The 24278-nt window shown below is 39.2% G+C and overlaps 1 protein-coding gene across 9 annotated transcripts in view; it reads left to right on the top strand.

Annotated features, from left to right (window-relative positions):
• The window catches only part of MLLT10 (MLLT10 histone lysine methyltransferase DOT1L cofactor), a 289716-nt gene that overhangs the window by 227424 nt on the left and 38014 nt on the right, over window positions 1-24278 (top strand). For 7 of the 9 annotated variants that reach the window (XM_066384587.1, XM_066384586.1, XM_066384583.1 and 4 more), the window contains one exon: window positions 14440-14487. The exons of the other annotated variants lie outside the window; for them this stretch is intronic. In XM_066384587.1, coding sequence (XP_066240684.1) covers window positions 14440-14487 — 48 coding nt within the window. The remainder of the gene's footprint in view (window positions 1-14439; window positions 14488-24278) is intronic. 9 annotated transcript variants of the gene reach the window in all.

Raw genomic sequence — 24278 nt, 5'->3', positions numbered from 1 at the left:
CTACACTCTATCCACTGTGCCACTGCCTGGTCAGGCCATAACCTCGGTTTTTTGAACTTGAGTCTTCAGCATCCCAGGTTGATGCTCTACCCACTGCACCACTACCAGTCAGGCTGAAGGGTTTTTTTATTTTGTCTGTTTGTTTCTTTTTTAATAATATGGCACTTACCTGAATCTTCAGCCTCATCTCTTCTTCTCTCTCACTTTATGCAGCATCAGTATAATCTACTGTAGTTTTCTGATATCCTCTTTTCTGCAAAATCTATAATTTAGTTTTTGGTTATATCTGCTTTTATATTGCCTTCCTCCTTTCTTTACCTAGTGAAAGCAAAATGTACTTATTTTTATTTATTGATTGATTTTTTTTATAAATAAATTTTTATTTTAATGGGGTGACATCAATAAATCAGGGTACATACATTCAAAGAAAACATTTCCAGGTTATCTTGTCATTTAGTTCTGTTGCATACCCATCACCCGAAGAGAGATCATCCTCCACCACCCTCCATCCAGTTCTCTCTGTACCCCTCCCCCTCCCCCTCTCCCTCCTTCCTTCCCCCCACCCCCATAGCCACCACACTCCTATCCATGCCTCTTAGTCTCGCTTTTATGTCCCACCAATGTATGGAATCCTGAAGTTCCTGTTTTTTTCTGACTCGCTTATTTCACCCCGCACAATGCTACCAAGACTCCACCATTCCTCTATAAGTGATCCAATGTCACCATTTCTCCTAGCTGAATAATATACCATGGTGTATATGTGCCCCATCTTCTTCATCCAGTCCTCTATTTTTTTTTACACTGATTAAAAGCCTTTAAGCAAACTCTTGGCCAATACAGCAAGAATCCCTAAAAGAGTAGTGTCCTTAACATGTTCCCCAAGTCCAAGTTGGCCCCATCACCATGCCAAATCCCTGAAAAATGCAACCCAACCCCAGTTCAGTCTGTTAGGAGCTGTCACAGGGAGCAGGAGTCCAGGAAATTTTCCCACAGGAAAAGTCCGCATGGCACTGGAATTGTTGTCACCATTCTATACTTTGCAGCTCATGTCCAAGTCCCAATGACCGCTGCTTCTATCTGGTAATGATTCAGGTAGACTGGAAAAAGCCATTTGCAGCATGCGTGGATATGGAGCTTCTGTTCTCCTCTGCCTGGAGAGTTGAGATCAGGTTGCTTTTCCCTGGAGCTCTGCGACTGTGGCCTGGTAAAGAGAACCTTGGGATACACTAAGCTGGGTGGCAAAGGTAAATTCATAATACAAGTTGGCAAAAGGAGGAAAGAGAGCTCTAAATTAGGAGTAGGTCCCAGCCTGAAATATGAGTGGGGCATTGAGGTAGGAGGGATAAAGGAAACACTATATATTAAGCAAAGCAGCAGAAAATAGGACTATCAACACCCACAACAGAGATCTTTGAGGGAAGAATAAAAAACCTGACTGTTCAGGCAAAACATAGTTAAGTGGCCCTTGTGTGAATGAGATCAGTTTACCTGCTTCTTGGAAGAAATACCCTAGGCTCGTCCACAGTGTCGTAGATGGGGCCGACGGCCCTGGGCACCTTCAGCCTTCAGTGGCAAACCCCAGCTTTCTGGGCAAGGTTAGGTCATAGGTGGCTGGAGCAGGGCTGGAAGAGACTGAACCCTCCCTTAGAGGAGCGAGGGGGAAGCCCACCTTCCAGTGTCCCTGTTTCCTCACAGCAGAGGCATGTAAGCCTGGCAGGCTTTAGCTCAATGACCTTCCTTTCCACTATTGAAGCAGGACCCAGATGGCATCCTATGAGACCGCTTTGGGGTATTGGAGCCTTTAAGGGTGTATCCTAAAAGCTGGTAGTTCCCCTGATCTCTATTGGGCTTTTTCTGCCTCTAGGTATCTTAAAAGCCATTCTCAGAAGATCTCGCTGAGGGGTTTGAGGATCCCCATCCGCCTATATAAATCTTTTTCATATATCTGGAGCTATTTGGAAAAAAGACAGAACAGTGTTATTAGCTAGATCTAATAAAGAAGGTAGTAGTTTGCAGGCGAAAAAGATTTGGTGTCTCCTGTTCATCAGCATTCAAAAGAAATGTAAATTTTTTTTTTTTTTTAAGTAAAAAGCATGATGTGGTAGACCCGTCGGAGTCATTGGCCTGGTGTGCAGGATTCCCGGGTTCGATTCCTGGCCAGAGCACACAGGAGAAGCACCCATCTACCTCTCCACTCCTCCCCCTCTCCTTCCTCTTCGTCTCTCTCCTCCCGCCTGCAGCCAAGGCTCCACCGGTGCAAATCCACCCTGGGCACTAAGGATGGCCCCATGGCCTCTGCCCCAGTCACTAGAATGGCTCCGGTTGTAACAGAGCAACATCCCAGATGGGCAGAGCATTCCCCCCAGTAGGCATGCCAGGTGGATCCCAGTCAGGCGCATGCAGGAGTCTGTCTGACTGCCTCCCCATCCCCATCCTCAGAAATATACAAAAATAAATAAATAAAAGAAAACACACACACACACACACACACACACACACACACACAAGGGGGGGGGGGGCATTCCCTTGTGCTAAAGCTCCAGGGAGCATGGAGTGAGCTTGAGTATGTCCTATGAAACATGGAGCTGTATGTTGACATATAAGTCTTTGAAGAAGGAGAAACTACTGAAATAGTTTATCAGCAATTTCCCTAAGACAGCAGTCTTTATAGTGGGAACACCATACGTAAATATTTGCTGTCTGTCTATAGATTAAGGGGGGGAATATGGCAAATGCTGAAAAGCCATGATCTTTGTGCCCCTCCCCTCCCCCAACCCCCTCCCACTCCTCCCCCCACCCTGTAACCCCAACACTGTTGTTCATGTCTCTGAGTCTCATCTTTATGTCCCACCTATGTATGGAAACATATAGTTCTTAGTTTTTTCTGATTTACTTCTTTCACTCAGTATAATGTTATCAAGGCCCATCCATGTTGTTGTAAAAGATCCTATGTCATCATTTCTTATTGCTGAGTAGTATTCCATAGTATATATATACCAAAGCTTTTTAATCCACTCATCCTCTGATGGACACTTGGGCTGTTTCCAAATCTTTGCTATTGTGAACAATGCTGCCATAAACATGGGGGTGCATTTCTTCTTTTCAAACAGTGCTATGGTGTTCTTGGGGTATATTCCTAACAGTGGGATAGCTGGGTCAAAAGGCAGTTCGATTTTTAATTTCTTGAGGAATCTCCATACTGTTTTCCACAGTGGCTGCACCAGTCTGCATTCCCACCAGCAGTGCAGGAGGGTTCCCTTTTCTTCACATCCTCGCCAGCACTTATTCTGTGGTGTTTTATTGATGAGCGCCATTCTGACTGGTGTGAGGTGATATCTCATTGTGGTTTTAATTTGCATTTCTCTAATCATTAGTGATGTTGAACATTTTTTCATATGCCTATTGGCCATCTGTGTGTCCTCTTTGGAGAAGTGTCTATTCATTTCTTTTGCCCATTTTTGGATTGGATTGTTTGTCTTCCTGGTATTAAGTTTTACAAGTTCTTTATAAATTTTGGTTATTAACCCCTTGTCAGACGCTATGTCAAATATATTCTCCCATTGTGTAGTTTGTCTTTTTATTCTGTTCTTATTGTCTTTAGCTGTGCAGAAGCTTTTTAGTTTGATAAAGTCCCATATGTTTATCCTGTCTTTTATTTCACTTGCCTGTGGAGACAAATCAGCAAATATATTGCTGCGAGAGATGTCAGAGAGCTTACTGCCTATGTTTTCTTCTAAGATGCTTATGGTTTCATGGCTTACATTCAAGTCTTTTATCCATTTTGAGTTTATTTTTGTGAGTGGTGTAAGTTGGTGGTCTAGTTTCATTTTTTTGCAGGTAGCTGTCCAGTTTTCCCAACACCATTTGTTGAAGAGGCTGTCTTTACTCCATTGTATTGTCTTACCTCCTTTGTCAAATATCAGTTGTCCATAGAGCTGTGGGTTTATTTCTGAGTTCTCTGTTCTGTTCCATTGATCTATGTGCCTGTTCTTATGCCAGTACCATGCTGTTTTGAGTACAATGGCCTTATAATATATCTTGATATCTGGAAGTGTGATACCTCCCGCTTTTTTCTTCCTTTTCAGGATTGCTGAGGCTATTCGTGTTCTTTTTTGGTTCCATATAAATTTTTGGAATATGTGTTCTATGTCTTTGAAGTAAGTCATTGGTATTTTCATTGGTATTGCATTAAATTTATAAATTGCTTTGGGTAATATAGACATTTTAATGATGTTTATTCTTCCTAACCATGAGCATGGTATATGCCTCCACTTATTCGTATCTTCCCTGATTTCTTTTATCAATGTTTTATATTTTCCGAGTACAAGTCTTTAATCTCCTTGGTTAGATTTATTCCTAGGTACTTTATTTTTTTGGTTGCAATGGTAAAGGGAATTGATTCCCTGATTTCTCTTTCTGACAGTTCATTATTAGTGTATAAAAATGCCTCTGATTTCTGAGTATTGATTTTATATCCTGCCACCTTGCCAAATTCTTTGATCAGGTCTAGTAGTTTTTTGACTGAGACTTTAGGGTTTTCTATATACAATATCATGTCATCTGCAAATAATGATAGTTTTACTTCTTCTTTTCCAATTTGGATGCCTTTTATTTCTTTTTCTTGTCTGATTGCTGTGGCGAGGACTTCCAGAACTATGTTGAATAAGAGTGGTGAAAGGGGGCACCCCTGCCTTGTTCCTGATCTTAAGGGGATTGCTTTTAATTTTTGCCCATTGAGTATGATATTGGCTGTGGGTTTGTCATAGATGGCCTTTATCATGTTGAGGTATGTTCCCTGTATTCCCACTTTGCTGAGAGTTTTGATCATGAATGGGTGCTGGACTTTATCAAATGCTTTTTCTGCATCTATTGAAATTATCATGTGGTTTTTCTCCTTTCTTTTGTTTATGTGATGAATCACATTGATTGATTTGCGAATATTGTACCAGCCTTGCCTCCCAAGAATAAATCCTACTTGATCATGGTGTATGATTTTTTCCATATATTGCTGGATCTGATTTGCTAATATTTTATTGAGGATTTTTGCATCTAAGTTCATCAGGGATATTGGCCTATAATTTTCTTTTTTTGTGTTGTCTTTGCCTGGTTTTGGAATCAGAATTATGCTCGCCTCATAAAAGGAGTTTGGAAGTCTTCCTTCCTCTTGAATTTTTTGAAATAGCTTGAGAAGGATAGGAGTTAGTTCTTCTTTGAGTATTTGGTAGAATTCACTTGTGAAGCCATCAGGCCCAGGACTTTTCTTTTTTGGGAGTTTTTTGATAGCTGTTTCAATCTCATTTGTTGTAATTGGTCTGTTTAGGTTTTCTGATTCTTCCAGATTGAGTTTTGGAAGATTATATGATTCAAGGAATTTGTCCATTTCATCTAGGTTGTCTAGTTTTTTGGCGTACAGTTCTTCATAGTATTTTCTTACAATATTTTGTATTTCTGTTGTGTCAGTTGTTATTTCTCCACTCTCGTTTCTAATTTTATTTATTTGAGTCCTCTCTCTTTTTTTCTTGGTGAGTCTGGTTAAAGGTTCATCGATCTTGTTTACCTTTTCAAAGAACCAGCTCCTGGTTTCATTGATCTTCTGTATTGTTTCTTTAGCCTCTATGTCATTTATTTCTGCTCTGATCTTTATTATTTCCTTCCTTCTACTAGCTCTGGGCTTTACTTGCTATTCTTTTTCTAGTTCTTTACATGCAGTGTTAAGCTGTTTATTTGAGATTTTTCTAGCTTCTTGAGGTATGCCTGTAATGCTATAAACTTCGCTCTCAGGACTGCTTTTGCTGTGTCCCATAAATTTTGAGTTGATGTATGCTCATTATCGTTTGTTTCTAGGAATTTTTTAATTTCTTCTTTGATCTCAATGTTAACCCATTCATTGTTTAATAACGTGCTATTTAGTTTCCAAGTGTTTGAATGTTTTTCAATTTTTCTATTGTGGTTGATTTCTAGTTTAATGCCATTGTGATCAGAGAAATTGCTCGATATGATTTCAATCTTCTTAAATTTGTTGAGCCCGCTTTTGTGCCCTAACATGTGGTCTATTCTAGAGAATGTACCATGAGCGCTTGAAAAGAATGTATATTCTGCTCTTTTAGGGTGAAAGGTTCTGAAGATATCTATTAAATCGAGTTGATCTAATATGTCCTTTAAGTCTGCTGTTTCTTTGTTCATTTTCTTTCTTGAGGATCTATCTAATGATGTTAATGGGGTATTGAAATCTCCTACTATTATAGTATTGCTGTTGATCTCGCCCTTTAAGTCTATCAAAGTCTGCTTTATGTATTTAGGTGCTCCTATATTAGGTGCGTAGATATTTATAATGGTTATATCTTCCTTTTGGATTGCTCCCTTTATCATTATGTAGTGACCTTCTTTATCTCTAACTATGGTCTTTGTTCTAAAGTCCATTTTGTCTGATATAAGTATTGCTACCCCAGCTTTTTTTTCATTTCCATTTGCGTGAAATATTTTTTTCCATCCTTTTATCTTCAGTCTGTGTGCATCTTTTGATTTAAGGTGTGTCTCTTGTAGACAGCATATGTATGGGTCCTGTTTTCTTATCCACGTAGCTACCCTATGTCTCTTGATCGGATCATTTAATCCATTAACATTTAAGGTTATTACTGATATGTAATTGTTTATTGCCATTTTTTTTCTTTAAAACTGTTTTTCTCTTTTGCTATATTCTTTTTTTCCTTTGATCTGTTTACAACAGGTCCCTTAGCATTTCTTGCAGCCTTGGTTTGATTGCAGTGAAATCCTTGAGTTTTTTTTTGTCTGTAAAGCTTTTTATTTCTCCTTCAATTTTAAATGATAGCCTTGCTGGATAAAGTAGTCTTGGTTGTAGGTTCTTGTTCTGCATTACTTTGAATATTTCTTGCCATTCCCTTCTGGCCTCAAGTGTTTCTGTTGAGAAGTCAGAAGTCATCCTTTTGGGGGCTCCTTTGTAGGTGATAGTCTTTTTTTCTCTAGCAGCTTTTAATATTTTCTCTTTATCATTTAGCTTTGGTAATTTAATTATGATGTGTCTTGGTGTTGGTTTTTTTGGCTTTCTCCTTAATGGAGTTCTCTGTGCTTCCTGAACATGTGTAATGTTTTCCTGCCTTAATTGGAGGAAGTTTTCCGCTATTATATGTTTGAACAAAGTCTCTATCCCTTGTTCTTTCTCTTCTTCTTCAGGAACCCCTATGATGCGGATGGTATTTCTCTTCATGTTGTCACAGAGCTCTCTTAGTGTTTCCTCAGACTTTTTGAGTCTCTTTTCTTTTTTCTGCTCTGCTTCCGTGCCTTTATTTATTGTGTCCTCTAACTCACTGATTCGATTCTCTGCTTCATCCATCCTGCTTTTAATTCCTTCCATTGTATTCTTTATTTCAGATATTGTATTTGTCATTTCTGTCTGATTCTTTTTTATTATTTCAATGTCCTTTTTTATATTTGTTATCTCTTTATTTAGGTTTTCGTAATGGCCATCTATGGTTCTAATATCTTTGAGCATCCTAACAATGGTTATTTTAAACTCTGCATCTGGTAATTTGGTTATATCTGATTCACTTAGGTCCTTTTCTGGGGATTTCTCTTGGTTTATTTGTGTTGTATTTCTCTGCCTCCGCATTTTCTCTTCACGGGAGTGGCTGTGATCACATGCTCGGGTGCACAAGGGTTGGTGGCCTTGGCCTTTGCCCCGCCCCCGTGTGTGACGTTATGCTCGGTCCTGAGGGCACTGGCGAGCACCTTTGCTCAGCTGCGGGTCTCCGCCTGTTTCCGAGCTTTCGCCCTCCCTTTGCAGGATGATCCCACTCAAGGAACAGCTGCTAGCCTTGGCTCTACCACCAGGCAGGGCTGCGTGCCCAAGCTCAGCTTCGTAGCGGAACTCCGCCTCTTCTGGGCTTTTGGCTCCACCCCCGCGGGAGGAGCCGGCTACCAAGTCAGACTGCAAGGCTGGGTTGCAGGGCGGGGCAGGGATGTGCTCCTCTGCCCTTGCTCCGGGGCTGGTTTCTACTCTTTCCGGGTTTCCCGCCCTTCTCCCAGAGGCTGGATTACAGGCTGCCGGCAGCTGAGCTTGGCCGCTTTTGCACGCCCCCTTCTCCCTAGCTGGGCAAGATTGAGCTCACACCTGAGCCCAGTGGTGGCCAGCCGGCTTCCAACCCTGCCAGCAGAACCGCGCTTTTGTCTCCCGCTGCCGCCCGCCCCCCGGCGTGCCCTCAGCCGCGTGGGCGGGGGTGTTGCAGCTCGGACTCTAAGACTCACTACTGTAGACCCGAAAGCTCCCTCCTATGCGACTCTGCTCTGAATGCTGCGGGGGAGCTTGTTTGGCTGCTCTCCTGCTTCCCTTTGCTGGTATTGCTGTTTCCGGGGGAAATATTCACTTCAGCTTTGGGGAGTGACTCGTCCCAGGGGTTAGGGTGGCTATCTCCCAAAATGTTTCTCCCTATGCCTCCTAGATTGCACTCTCTTCCTGTTACTGTGGTTCTCTCCCCTCTCCCTCCGTCCCCAGGAGCCCCGGGTGAGTGTTTGTGAGAGAGATGTTCTGCGTGGTCCCTTTAAGAAGGATCCTGGGTCTGAGAAATCAGACTCTCTCACAAACAGTATCCTGACTTGTTTCCAGCTAAATACTGTCCTTACACTTCTTCTGGGCTTTGGGGCTGCAGGCTGGGGCTTTGTTCCTGGGGCTCAGGACCCTTTCCCCTCTGCTAAACTCACTTCCTGCCACGCGAGACTCTCCCTGCTGCCGTTCGCTCCGAGAAGCTGGGCAGCCCTCTCTGCGTTTCCGCTTTTCTCTGTGTGGCTTCTTCAGCGTTCCTTGGTTGAAGAGTCCTTTTAGTTTGAAGAATGCCTTCTTTACCATTCCTCTACAACCTGACTCTTACTTTCTGTTTACCTTTATTTGAACTGACCTGGACACTAATGCCTTATTGATTGATTTTTAGAGAGAAAGGAAGCGGGAGAGAGAGAGAAACCTCAATTTGTTGTTTCATTCAGTCATGTATTGGTTGTTTCTTATATATGCCTTGACTGAAGATGAAACCTGTGACCTTGGCATATGGGACGATGCTCTGTTGAAGTGAGCCACCCAGCCAGGGGAAAGCAGAATTTAAAACTAAGCATAGTTTATTCCATTGTATATGTGTGCCACAGTCTTTTTATCCACTTGTCTATTGATGGCCATGTCTTTTTTGTCTTTTTTTTTTTTTTTTTTTTTTTTTGGTGAAAAGAGGGGAGGCAGAGACAGGCTCCCACATGTGCCCCAATGGGGATCCACCCGGCATGCCCAGTAGGGGGCAATGCTCTACCCATCTGGGGCCCTTGCTCCATTGCAACTGGAGGCATTTTTAGTGCCTGAGGTGGAGGCTATTGAAGCCATCCTCAGCGCCTGGGGCCAACTCACTCTAATCAAGCCATGGCTGCAGGAAGGGAGGAGAAGAGAGAGAGAGAGGTGAGAGGAGGAGGAGCAGAGAAGCAGATGGGCGCTTCTCTTGTGTGCCCTGACTAAGAATGAACCTGGGACTTCCACAGGCTGGGTCAATGCTCTACCAGTGAGGGTGGTAGAGGTCAGGGCCCCATATCTTGACTATTGTAAATAACACTGCAATGAACATAGCAACATTTATATTCTTTCAATTACTGTTTCAATTTTCTTTGGATGTATACCCAGATGTGGAATTGCTGGTTATGAGGTAGTTCCATTTTTTATTTTTTGAGGACCCTATACTGTTATCTGTAGTGGCTGCACCAGCCTGCATTCTCTCCAATAGAGTGCAAGGGTTCCCTTTTCTTCCCATTTTTACCAACACTTCTTTGTAAATTTATTGATGGTGGCCATTCTGACATGTGTGAGGTGATGTCTGATTGTGGTTTTATTTTATTCTTTTTTTTTTTTTTTTGCGAGAGAGAGAAAGACAGGCAGGCAGGAAGGGAGAGAGATGAGAAGCATCAACTCATAGCTGCGTCACTTTAGTTGTTTATTGATTGCTTCTCATATGTGCCTTGACTGAGGTGCTTCAGCCGAGCCAATGACGTTGGGCTCAAGCCAGTGATCATGGGATCATGTCAGTGATAACACACTCAAGCTAATGAGCCTGCACTCAAGCCAGAGGAGCCCGTGCTTACACTGATAACCTCGTGGTTTCAAACCTGGGACCTCTGCACCCCAGGTTGATGCTCTTTTCACTGTATCATCACTGGTCAGGCTCACTGTGGTTTTAATTTGCATTTCTCTTTTATAATTAGTTCTCTTTTATATATAATTCTCTAATTATAATTAGTGACATTTAGCATCTTTTCATAAGTTTATTTGGAGAAGTACTTGTTCAGGTCCTCTGCCTATTTTTTAAATGGATTATTCAGGGTTTTTTTGGTGTGGAGTTGTATGTGTTTTTTATAAATTTTTAATATAAACCCCTTCTTGGGTTTTTCATTGCAAATACCTTTCCCATTCTGTATGTTGTCATTTCGTTTTGTGATGATTCCTTTGCTGTGCAAAAACTTTTTAGTTTGGTGTAGTCCCACTGTGTTGTATACCTGAAACTAATACATAATAGTATTGACTGTAAACTATAATTGAAAAAAATTAAAAAATAAGCAAAAAAGAAAAAAATGAATAGACAATAAAAAAATAAAACTGCGCATAGTTTTATCATTAAAATTTTTTTTCTGGCACCATTTGATAGAATTATTACTTTAAAATATACATCTGGGATTTTGTCTGTTCTCTCGCCTTCTGCGTCTCTTGTTCTTCCCGACATTTGTTTTGTTTCTGTGATCTCTATCATAGACTTGTCTCACTCACACTTGTAAAACTTTGAAGAAAATCTTTTCCATTACATAACTGTTATTCTGAAGAATTAAAGACTGGATTATTTTCATTATTTACTCTCTAGCATCTGAAGACTCTCAACATAGTTTATCATATAGAACTTTATAAAATTATATTAGTTCACTGAGATGTTATACAATATTCATAGGGACCAAGGAAATATTGTATATTACAATAATAGTCATAGATGTTGAGTTTTAAGCATACATCTTGATTTAGTGTTTCTCAGAAGGATCTTAAGACTTAATATTGGTTGTTCTTTTGGGTGTATGTAAAATATTCCATAAGCTTTTGAAATTGATGTTTTCTGATATAAGAATATCATCAATACAAAGAAAAATACTTTTAGAATAACACCTCACCAATATATTAAAAAAAATTATGCCCAGTAGGATGAATTTAAATGACCAGAGATATTTAGGAAGTTAAGAGATGAAGAAATAATATTAAAATTATAGTTCCAACAATGGGAAAAAGAAAACAACAGGTAGGAGAAAGATATCTAAAAATCTTTTGCTCAATATTGGAAATTTTTAAGGCAATATGAAAAGGCAAAGTAGTCATTTAAATATTTTAAAAAATAGTACATGGAGGGTAAACTTTAAATAAATGCCATGAAGTGAAAATACCTTGCATTTCATGATGTTTGGTTTTATATATAGCAGTACATTGAAACTAACCAGCTTGACAAAGAGAATAATTGATTTTTTTTATAATACTAAACTGTGTGCGTAGCTCTTCCATTTCATGTAGTATGTATATTTAAAAATGCTTTAAAAACGATGATGAGAGAAGTAATAGATTATACTGGGATTATAGTTTTGTTGAAACTAACGTATCATCAACCTGGTTTTCATCGTACTATTTCAGGTATGATTTTGCTCTAGTGCTTTCTAGGTTGTTTAATATTCTGTTTATAAGTTTTTCTTCTTCACTAGATGATAAACTAATTTAGGGTAGGCATTGGATTTTATTCATCTTTATTTCATTGGTATCATTGAGTAGACTCTCCATGACGTTGAGTGAATAAATTGTCAGTTGCTATACAGTCCGTGAATGGGTTTCATATATTCTTAGTAATATGTTCACTTAACTGCATTAGGCAGTCTTATTTCTGTCAGAGTAGTAAGTACCTTCATTCATTTTTTTTTTTAATTTATTTTTTACAGAGACAGAGAGTGAGTCAGAGAGAGGAATAGACAGGGACAGACAGACAGGAACAGAGAGAGATGAGAAGCATCAATCATTAGTTTTTCATTGCACGTTGCAACACCTTAGTTGTTCATTGATTGCTTTCTCTTACGTGCCTCGACCGCGGGCCTTCAGCAGACCGAGCAACCCCTTACTGGATCCAGCGACCTTGGGTTCAAGCTAGTGGGCTTCTTGCTCAAACCAGATGAGCCCGTGCTCAAGCTGGTGACCTCGGGGCCTCGAACCTGGGTCCTCTGCATCCCAGTCCAACGCTCTATCCATTGCGCCACCACCTGGTCAGGCAGTACCTTCATTATTTGATGCAGTAATGGAGTTGCTTCATTGTTAAAACTCGCACTTTTTTTTTTCTTTTTTTCTTGAAGCTGGAAACGGGGAGAGACAGTCAGACAGACTCCCACATGCACCCGACCGGTATCCACCCGGCACGCCCACCAGGGGTGACGCTCTGCCCACCAGGGGATGATGCTCTGCCCCTCCGGGGCGTCGCTCTGCCACGACCAGAGCCACTCTAGCACCTGGGGCAGAGGCCAAGGAGCCATTCCCAGCACCCGGGCCATCTTTGCTCCAATGGAGCCTCGGCTGCGGGAGGGGAAGAGAGAGACGAGAGGAAGGAAGGGGGGGGGGGGGTGGAGAAGCAAATGGGCACTTCTCCTATGTGCCCTGGCCAGAAATCGAACCCGGGTCCCCCGCACGCCAGGCCGACGCTCTACCACTGAGCCAACCGGCCAGGGCCAAAACTCTCACTTTTAATATAATTTTGAAATAGTAGATTAAGGTAGTTAAAGAACTTAAATTTATTTTCATAGCAATATATTGCTAATTGATTTCTGTGCCCCATTTACTATACTTTTAAATTCCCTTTAATCTTATAGTTTCTCATGACCACATTCATTAAACAAATCTCACTTGATGGAAAAGGTAAAGTAATGCCAACAAATTATTCATAGATATCTGCTATAGGATTGAGAATAAATGTAAATGCTAATTGATTTTAGGATGAACATTCTCCATTAAGAATGGTGTCCTGGCCCTGGCCGATTGGCTCAGGGGTAGAGCCTCGGCCTGGCGTGCGGGGACCCGGGTTCGATTCCTGGCCAGGGCACATAGGAGAGGCGCCCAGTTGCTTCTCCACCCCCCCCCCTTCTTCTCTGTCTCTCTCTTCCCCTCCCGCAGCCAAGGCTCCATTGGAGCAAAGATGGCCCGGGCGCTGGGGATGGCTCCTTGGCCTCTGCCCCAGGCGCTGGAGTGGCTCTGGTCTCCGCAGAGCGACGCCCCCTGGTGGGCAGAGCGTAGCCCCTGGTGGGCGTGCCGGGTGGATGGATCCCCGTCGGGCGCATGCGGGAGTCTGTCTGGCTGTCTCTCCCCGTTTCCAGCTTCGGAAAAATACCAAAAAGAAAAAAAAAAAAAAGAATGGTGACCTATTCAGGTTTGTTGGAATAGTCTGTAGGACTTTGTTATTCACATGTGTCCTGTTTTTTTTTTTTTTTTTTCTTATTTCAGGGAAGCATTAAGAAGGTAGGGATCTAAGAACAGAGATGGGTAATTCTCAGGCATAACAGTTCCACGGTCTATTAATCATTTGAGATTCGCATTGTATAATAGATACATGTATACTGATGTGAAAGAGTGGTTGCCTTGAGCAGTGTGGAGATTGAGAACCATTGATCTAGAGTGTTCTTTTTATTCACAATAAACTTGTTTTTTCTTCTTCCTTGATTAGTAGGTGTGTTCTTTATTTCTATGCAATAGATTGTTACATATCAGGATACAACAAATGCTACTCTTTTTGTTTCATTTGCTCCTGCGTGGGAAGGATTGACTATATACTATACAGCCTTGCTAAGTAATATTGGACATATACTATAAATAAGACAGTAAGGCTTTTCCATTTCAAAGCATCCAAGCTACTTTGTCTCTTGAATCACTATGTTTTGGAAAGATACTTAAGTGACTCTTAAGTGATAAACACTGAAGGATATTAACGTTTGGGTGGTCAATCAGACACTGGGGAAAAGAAATAATTTTAGAATGCTTGTTAACAACTACAAAGGAGAGTGAATTTATATGCTTTTCATTGACACTGCAAGAGGGACAGACCCTAAAAAGTTTCTGTCGAGTGAAGGAATTAGTGTAAATGAAAATTAATTTATAAAAATCCATTTTAAGTTAGATGGTAGTGACATCAATAATCTAGAACGCTGCCTTTTTTAATTCACACAGATCAATTTAAAATGACTTACCATTTTCATAGGTATTTATTTATTTATTTATTTATTTGAGCATTAACCATACTGATGGTTTCCTCTTCCTTATGACTTAAATTTTTCAACTTATCTATAATGGTAGTTTTTAGGGACTGGTTATTAAAATTTTTAAATTAAAATATTTCTTTTCTTTAGACAGAGATGACAGTTCTACACTAACAAAGCAGGAACTTAAGTTCATAGGTATGTACCAAACTCACACATGATTCTGAAGTTAATAGTGTTAAATTAATCCTAATATATGGTACTTTGAAAACTTTCCTATATAAAGCAATATTAGAGATCTGTAGTCACAAAAATTATAACTGAAGGGAATTCTCCATAATCTTGAATGGTTGGTAGGGTGAACTGTTGTACTTGATTGGATTTTTCATATTGCTTACAACATGGTAAGGGTGGGTTTTAGGATCCCTAAAACTACTAACCTATCAGGGTCTAGATGCCTAGGTTTTGATTTTTAAGGCCACTTTCTAAATCTGTGATCCTTCGTTCTTTCTGAGGGAAAGAAGCTAAGACCATAGCCTATGATTTATAATAGTTCATTAATTCTGTAATGTATCTCCTAAATACTTTTAGATCAGTTGAGCGTGAGCCGTGTATATTCTGAACCCACTAGTCTTAACCAGTTAATGTATCTACTTCATCCTTTCCCTCCTCTAAAAACCCCAGTATCATGTAAGACTGATCTTGCAGGATATGAATATCTGCAATATGGAACTTTTCAAGAGTATCTTAGCTTTTTTTTTTTTTCATTTGGCAAGTATATATTAAATTCTTTCTGTATCTGAGATTCTGATTTGTTGTTTTGGGGACATAAGAATACTATAGTGGGCCTGACCTGTGGTGGTGCAGTGGATAAAGCATCAACTTGGAACACTGAGGTCGCTGGTTCAAAACCCTGGGCTTACCTGGTCAAGGCACATATGGGAGTTGATGCTTCCTGCACCTCCCCCTTTGTCTCCCCCCGCCCTTTCCTCTCTCAAATGAATAAATAAAAATCTTTTTAAAAAAACCCAGGTTTTAAAAAAAAGTGCTATACTGCACATGGATTTTGCCTTGAGGGAACATAAAAGCTAAAAGGAATAGCAATGTGTATATAAATAAAAATTTCAGGATACATAGTTAGAACTTCTCTAATCTATAGTACAGTAAGAGTTAAGGTCTGGAAAAATGACTTTTAACTGAGGAAATGAAATGTACAGAAAATGTAGTATTTTACCTGATGATACTTAAAGAACATGAAGAATTAACTATTTGGAGATAGGGATCAGGACTAGATGCCCAATCCCAGGAACATGAAAGCTCCAGCAGTGGCTCCTAAATGAGAATACACAGGCTGAATGAAGCGATGGTGATATTGATATTTTATGTGAAATATATATATGAGAAGTAGCAGCTGTAGATATTAGACCAAGGAGTTTACAGTTGTTGGTATTTGACTTGGGAAGAAAGATAAAACCCAGGTCCTCTGGTTGAAGCATATAAGATTGAAAGGAGCTAATGTTTGAGCAGAGAAACCAGTTTGATTTTTGTATGATCTAGTCCAGCAACTTTCAACCATTTTCATCTCATGGCATGCATAAACTAATTATTAAAATTATGTAGCACACCAAAAATATATTTTTTGCTGATCTGACAAAAAATAGTTAAAATTTTGATTTGTTCACACTGGATGGTTTTTGTGTTGTCGTCATTTTTTAATTTGACAGGAAAAGAAGTCAGTGCCCCTGACTAAATAGTCAGGTATTGCTTGTCTTAAAAATTCTTGTAATACACAATGTGCTGTGACATGCTGGTTGAAAATCACTGATTTAACTAAATGTATTGAAGGTGCTAATAATAATAATAAGGACTGGGGAGTATGTTACCCAAGAAGATCTACTGATAGTAATTGTCAATGAATTGAATGGCAGTAGCTGGGAGAGATTGGGTATTCATTTACCAACAAGATATTTAAGTAGAGATGTTTAGCATGCAAATGTATAGATGAGATTAGAGTTTGGACAGGAAAGAAAAAAGTAGTTCATATAAGGGTCAGTAACTGAAACTCCATGAGGAATGTTGATAGAGAAAACAAAGAGGTTGGATCAGGTTTATTTTCAGATAGAAAAGTCTTAGTAAGTGGAAAGGAAGACTCTAGAAAGGTAATGAATTAAAATGCAAGATAACAATATTTGATGGGCCAAAAATCTGGATAGATGGGAAGCAATCAAGTTAACAAGTAGAAAAAGTCAGCTTAAAGGAAGATGGAATTGCTGTGAAAACTTTTAGTCCAAATCCTTAATTTTAAAAAACTTGATTATTTTGGATTAATGAATGTTTAAATTAGTAGGAATTTTAAAAATAAGTTTCCCCACAAAAGAGTTGATTATTGCCTTTAATATGTGTAGTAACGAATGTGTTTACAAAAGTGGTTTCCTTTTAGTGTACTTCAGACTAAAGTTTTAATGATTACATAGAATAAATAGTAATGACACTTATATATGTAAAGATTGTGCTTCTGTGATACAGTTATTTTCTTCTGTAATTTCACCGTCTTCTGCGATGTTACTGCTTCTTTTGCATTCTTTGGTAAGAGTTTTTCAGCCTGTCTCTCATTCTATTTTCTATCTCCTCCTAATTGAATGTGTCAACAGTGGTACTTTCTAAATCTTTTTCTCTAATTAATTTGAAGCTTCTTAACATGAATTTTATATTTAATTTATTATTTTCAAAAGCCATCTTTCTTCCTCATAGTTCTGGGTTGGTTCAGATTCTTGCCCTCTCACAGGTTATTATATTAGCCTTCTTTTGGTTTTGTCCAGTATATATACCTAGAGTGGATCAGGTGAGCTTAGGCAAGCCAGTATCTCAGAAATGATGGCAGGGAAGTATGTCATTTAGTCATTCATGATAAAAAAAAAAAGTAAACTGTCTAGAATAACAAACATTGCTTGCCTTATTCTTCCCTAAAGTAATTTTGGGAAAATGAATATAATTGGGAAGTTGCTTTCTTAATGAGTGTGATATGAGAGTAGAACAGTTAGGTAAGCCCTCTTTAAAGATTATTGCCTTCTTGATAAGATTCTTTTCCCTCTCTATAATGCAGTTGATTGTTTTACTTCTGTTCACATTAATTTCTAGTCATGTGTTTGCAGAAATTATGTCCCAGTCACTTTGATTAATGGAGTTATGGAGCATATATTATAGTGAGCTGTTTCTATAGATGGCTAATATTAGTTTCATGCTCAGTAGGTCATTTTATTTCAGGATCTCAGGATGGGATAATATATATAACAGCTAGGTATTTGGAATTATGCTTCTCAGACTTTTCTTCATCATGCTTGTATATTAGGAGCAAGTGATATTTTCATTCAAAAGGTGTATTGGGAAGCTTATATTGAAAGTTGTTTCTGAGTATGTCAAGATTTGGGAGACCAAAAATCTTTAATCCATGTTGGCAATAATAGGAAATCTGATTTGCTACCCCACTAAATCCTCATGAAACTACGTATTGAGAGAAAGCATGTTAGTAGGAAAGACATGAGGGAAGATAATAATTAGAAACAAAATATTAAAAAGAAGCAACTTGAAACTTTAGGAATGGAAAACTATAATAGTCAAAGCAAAGAACAATTTAAGTTGCAGATGAAGTGCCCATCCAGATATGAACACTTAAATATTTCTACAGAGTCACAGTACAGCTGTCAAGAATAGGAAATTAACACTACCATATTACTACCATCTAGTCTTCAAATGCCATTCAAGTTTGACAGTTATATCAATATTTTTGAAGATCACAGGTTAATTATTTTGGATTTGTTTTTTTTTGTTTTTCTACTTATTTATACTTATTGATTGGTTTTTGATAGAGAGGAAGAGACAGAGAGAAACATCAATTTGTTCCACGATTAGTGCTTTCTTTGGTTGATTCTTATATAAGGTCTACCGGAAAGTTCTGTCCGTTTTTGGAATAAAACAAAATACAAATTTTTCTTACCATCAATAAACTTTATTAAATAATATAATTGCCATTATTATTAATGATTTCTTGCCAGCAATTTGTATATCCCATTTTTGAAAAATGTTTTATCTTTTGATGCGAAAAATTGAACCAGTGCTTGTTTGATATCTTCTTTATTTTTGAATTTTTTGCCCTTCAAAAAATTTTGTAAGGACAAAAACAAGTGATAGTCGGAGGGTGCTAAGTCCGGGGAATATGGTGGATGCAACAGACATGCTTCTGTAGCATTTCTTCCTTGTTGAAATTCGTAAAAATTACAGTGGTGTAAATGAACTTTATCAGTAGCCATGGGTACACTATCATTTCACACATAAGACTAACGTGAATCAACTTTGTTTTAGTTAATTTGCTACGTCAGTATGTATACATTAAGTGATAAAAATAGAGAGGCACACATGCACCAAATAAACATGTGCTTACGTGTCGAAACTTGTTGTGATAGAAACGGACAGAACTTTCCGGTAGACCTGATATATACCCTGACTGGGTATCAAACCCACACTTGGCTTATAGGGAAGATGCTGTAACCAACTGAACTGCCCAGCTAGGGCTGACTTATTTTCTTTCATTGTTAGATTCAGGTTCTTTTTTTGGAGCAGGAGATATCTGATCATTGCATCTTATCAGATGGCGTATAATCAGGCTTTTCCAATGAAAAGGATTTCTTTTCCCATTCTTCATCAGATTTTCAGTTTATATCAGTATGAATTTATGGAGCTGTGGATTATAATCCATTCAAACTATTAACAATTTAGCCAGTGGGAGCCCCTTTAAGAAGGCTCCATGTCCTTTTGATATGCCCTCATTATTCTTTGAACACTTTCTTACTTCCTGGCACTGAAAGTCTATTAGTTTTCCCTTGCTGCCACAACAAATTATTACAAAATTTGCATTTTTAAGCCATACAAATTTATTAGCACAGTAAGAAATTCAGGTTGGGTCAGCTTGTCCGCCCCACACTTTTTTTTTTTTTTTTGTGATGGGGGAGAGATGAGAAGCATCAACTCATAGTTGCTTCATTGTAGTTGTGCATTGCTTGATTCTCATACGTACCTTGACCAGGTGCTCAAGCTGAGCCAGGGACCCCTTGCTCAAGCCAGCAACCTTTGGGCTCAAGCCAGCGACCATGGGGTCATATCTGGGATCCCATGCTCAAGCTGGTGACCTCACGCTCAAGCTGGTGATCCTGCGCTCAAGCTGGATGAGTCCACACTCAAGCCAGTGACTCAGTGTTTCGAGTATGGAACCTTAGTGTCCCAGGTTGAGGCTCTATCACTGTGCCACCACCAGTCAGGCAGCTATTCATTCTTAAGTACTTTTAATGAAGAAGTCTATCAGGGTATCTCTCTGCCTCATTGCCAGAAACAGAAATTCTCTCACTGAATTTTTTTTTTTTTTTTTTTTTTTTTGTATTTTTCTGAAGTGAGAAGCGGGAAGGCAGGCAGACAGACTCCCGCATGCGCCTTACCCGGATCCACCCGGCATGCCCACCAGGGAGTGATGCTCTGCCCAACTGGGGCAGTGCTCTGCTGCGACCGGAACTATCTTCAGTGCCTGAGGCAGAGGCCATAGAGCCATCCTCAGCGCCCAGGCCAACTTTGCTCCAATGGAGCCTTGGCTGTGGGAAGGGAAGAGAGAGATAGAGAGAAAGGAGAGGGAGAAGGTGGAGAAGCTGATGGGCGCTTCTCCTATGTGCCCTGGCCGGGAATCAAGCCCGGGACTTCCACACGCCGAGCCAATGATCTGCTGCTGAGCCAGCCAGCCAGGGCTCACTGATTGATTTTTCATGTCACTTCATTACTGGCTTCTAGAACTGCTACTGCATTCAGGTCAGGAATAGTTTTTACATTGCCAAGTTCAGTGGGTATCTTTCAGTTTTCATCTTAGATGACTGAGCATACTTGTTTTTGTTGAGGACTTTCTATTACTATAACCACCTTTTTTCCCCTCCCCTCTGTTCCCAGCCCCTCTCATCCCCTCTGCTACCTTTTTCAGCATTATATTTTATTTTACCCTATCTGAGTAATGAATTTGTTAATCATATAGAGACACAGTCCACAATCTTGGAAGGGCAAACCAAGATACAGAGTATCCTAAGTGTTTATTCATTAGATGCCAAACGAAGAGACATTAAGACAACATTAATAATTGAAGTTTTCTATTATTGCATATATTATCCTATTAATTTCTTTTATCATAGCTGTTGTTTCTTTTTTATATTTAATAATATGGCTGCTATTTATGAAAAGTTTTAATGGTAGACAATGTACTAATAATATTAATAAATGCTTTACATATGTTAGCTATCCTTTCACCAGTCCTGGGAAATCATTGGTGCCATCCTCATTTTATTAATGAAGTGTGCTAGGTTCAGAGAGATTAAGTTATTTGCATGAGAGAGCAGAATTTGGACTTTTAACTACTTTTTACCATATTAACCACCAGAAAAGAATATTCGGTCTCTTGGGATGTGGCTTAGAGATAACTTCTCAGGCTTAATAATTTGCTTGGTTAAATATTCCTTAAGACTGTCCCATTCATTTACTTTTCTACTTTGCTGAACAAGCAACTTGATGTGGTACTGGTTTGGCCTCCAGGCAGTTTGAAACTGGGAAGCAGGAACTCTGGTTGATGAACCCTAATATTTCTGTCATGGCAGTGGTGTGCTTCTGTCATATATTGATTTTATGTAACTGCAGTGGGCATACTGAGGGCTAAACAGTGTTTTCTTGGCTCTGCCCACACTATACTCTGTATCCTAAGATACCATCTGTCTCGATGTTTCCAGACCCAGTGGGCATTTTCAGTCTGTCCCTTAGCTAGCCTTCAGCATCATGGGATATTCGGTTGGTGTGCCCTCTCTTTCTTGAGACACTCTGCTCTTGACTTGAGTGAAACTACACTCAAAGTTTTCTTCTTACCTTACTGGTCTGAATTTTCTTTACAGATTTCTCCTCCACTAACTATTTATGAAATGTTGGAAGTCTTCAAGACTTAGTCATAACCCAGCTTTTTTCTCTTTTACAAAAAAATCCATTCTTCCTGTTCCAGTTTTCACCATCTCAGTAAATGGCACTTCTGATCACTTGCCAGAAACCTGGAATTCATTCATAATACTGTTCTTTCCCTACCAAATATAGCTTATCATCAAGTTAGGTGATTCCAACTTCTGTATTTCCACATCTAGATTCCCTCTTCTCCACGTTCATTACCACTACCACTGTCGTTCAGAGGGATATACTCGTTCACCTGGATTGTGGAGTTGCCTCCTAAATGTTCTGTTTCCACCCTTCCCCCTCTTAATTCATTTGCTGCATAGCAGTCAGAGGGATGATCTGATCTTTTTAAAAAACTAAGTCATAATCTTTGTGGTTGGTATCTTGTATTACTCTTTTTTTTTTTTATGGGAGACAGGGACAGACAGGAAGGGAGAGAGATGGGAAGCAACAGTTCTTTATTGTGGAACCTTAGTTTGTTCACTGATTGCTTTCTCATATGTGTCTTGACTGGGGGGCTCCAGCCAAGCCAATGACCCCTTGCTCAAGCTAGCGACCTTGGAGTCATGTCTATGATTCCACGCTCAAGCCAGAGACCCTGTGCTTAAGCTGGATGAGCCTGCATTCAAGCCGGTGACCTTGGGGTTTTGAACCTGTGTCCTCAGCATCCCAGTCTGACACTCTATCCACTGTGCCACTGCCTGGGTAGGCCATATTGCTCTTAACATAAGCTATAATTACCTTTATATGGCTTACAGGGTCCTGGGAGACCTGTTCCTTCCGTCTCTCCAACCTTGTCTTCCACCACTCTCGCCATTGTGCTCTGGCCACGTTATTTATTTATATATATTTTTTGTTTTTCCGTGTCTTTTAAACAAGCTTTTCTACTTTTTGTGCAGTTAATATCTAACCTAACTTTTAAGTCTTTGCTTTAGTGTCATTTCATTAAACAGGTCTTTAATGCTTCCTGATTTTTCACTCTCATGGTACTCTTTTCTCTGCCATCAAAACACTTGTGACAATCTATAGTTACCTGTTTGTTTTCACGTTTGCCTCCCTTAGTTGTAAATTCCTGCAGAGCAGAGATCTTATCTGTCTTGTTCCCTACTTTATTCTTTGCTCCCAGCACAGTGCCTGCTTCTAATAGATATGCAATTAATATTTGTTTGATAAGTGGATGGATAGATGAGTGAATGAATCAGTATGTCACTGTCACCCTCTGTATCATTCTACATCTTTGTTTCTATTCTCTATCCTGAACACATGAATTTCAGTGTATTTTCCTAGCACTTGTGCATTTTAGGACTCAGTTCTGTTTAATTTGATGAATGTCACTGATTTGGATTGAAATAGCATATAACTTGTAAAAAGATGGAAATAAAGTGAAATTAAATGTAAAGCCAGGTACAGAACAATCTAAGGAGGATTATTTGCCTTGTGAAAAAAGATCTAGAGGTCTTAGTAAACTATTCATGCTTTACTAATTATAGCTGAAGTATGCAAGAATTGAGGTGGCAATGATTCTCATTAAAAAGAAAAGATTTAGAATTGTATGTTTTCCTGCCATAATAGAAAAGGAAATTTTTTATTTGTTCTGCTTTAGAATGGTAACCTGAATACCAGACACTGTTTCAAAGTGTGATCACTTCCTTACACATTTAGCTGTGCACTTTCCCACTTAAGTCATGTTAAAAACAGATTAAGTTTAGAGATTGAAGATCTTCAATCGTCAGTTTTGCTTCTCAGTATTACATTTTCATGATATATTATTGCATGTGGTAATGGTATTTTCAGTTTTCCAAGTGTAGAGGACCTGTCAATTATAATACTGTACTCTCCTGACTTAAAAATGTTAATTAGAGCATTAACTGTAATATAACCATAGCTGGCATTTATGGAAACTTATTTTGTATTAGGCATTACTAGAGCCTTTGCAAGAATATTCTCAAATAAAACCTTTAAGGTCGCTCTTGTCTTGGCTTTATAGGAAAGAACAATTTTATGGTGCTGTCTCCAGGTAACATTTGTCTTTTAGTTATAGAAGTTGGAGACTTCATATGTAGTGTGATTTTCACTATTAAAAAAAAAAACAGTTAGATAATCAGCATTCTGCCTTTCAAGGGACTTTTAAAAAGCAGAGGTAAGTACTTCTCACTGGAACTTTCCCATTCCAGTTTCTTCCTCTGAACTTGAATCGTCCGTCATGTCATATGCACATATTGTATCTAGCATTTCTTTCCTATCAGTAGCTTATGAATACTTATTAGCTCTGTTCTGAGACTAAGTTTTCTGAAGGCAGAATTTTCTTCTGTTCTTCGCATTCTTCAGTGCCTTTCAATATTTGGTGAGCAAACTATGGGTAAACGGACTAAAAAAATTTTTTTCTCAGCTATGTGCCTGTCCCTTGGAACATAAAGTTGCTTCATTCACATGTTATCACTTTTCTGTTCTTCACAGCCAATCTTCTTAAAAGAGTTATCTTGCCAACATTTATCGGTGACTTCTTTTTCTGACCTTACCTTAAATGACCAATAGACTCATTTGACCTTTCCTTTGAAATTCTCCAAGTGATTTCTAAGATTCTCTCTCTTAGTTTTTAAATTTTATTCTTTGTGGTATATCTTTCTTTGTCTACCGTTCATTTTGGTTTAATTGATTGATTTTCTATACTTTAAATGATAATATTCTGTAGTGTTCTGTCTTTGGTCCTTTTCTCTTGATTATGCTGAGTACTTCCCTTGGTTTTGACCTGCTTTCATATGAGGAGTTGTAAATTAGATTCATAAACAAAGGAAGAAGAGGTAAAGAATAAGGAATGACTGGACACTGGTGGATTAAAGAATCTGCGTCTAGCCTGACCAGGTGGTGGCGCAGTGGGTAGAGCAGTGGACTGGGATGCAGTGGACCCAGGTTCAAAACCCCAAGGTCATCGGCTTGAGCGCGGGCTCATCCAGCTTGAGCGAGCAGTCTCTGGC

This window comes from Saccopteryx leptura, chromosome 5 (genome assembly GCF_036850995.1).
Source record: "Saccopteryx leptura isolate mSacLep1 chromosome 5, mSacLep1_pri_phased_curated, whole genome shotgun sequence".
NCBI classification, from domain to species: domain Eukaryota; kingdom Metazoa; phylum Chordata; class Mammalia; order Chiroptera; family Emballonuridae; genus Saccopteryx; species Saccopteryx leptura.
This window is presented reverse-complemented; position numbering and strand designations above follow the sequence as displayed.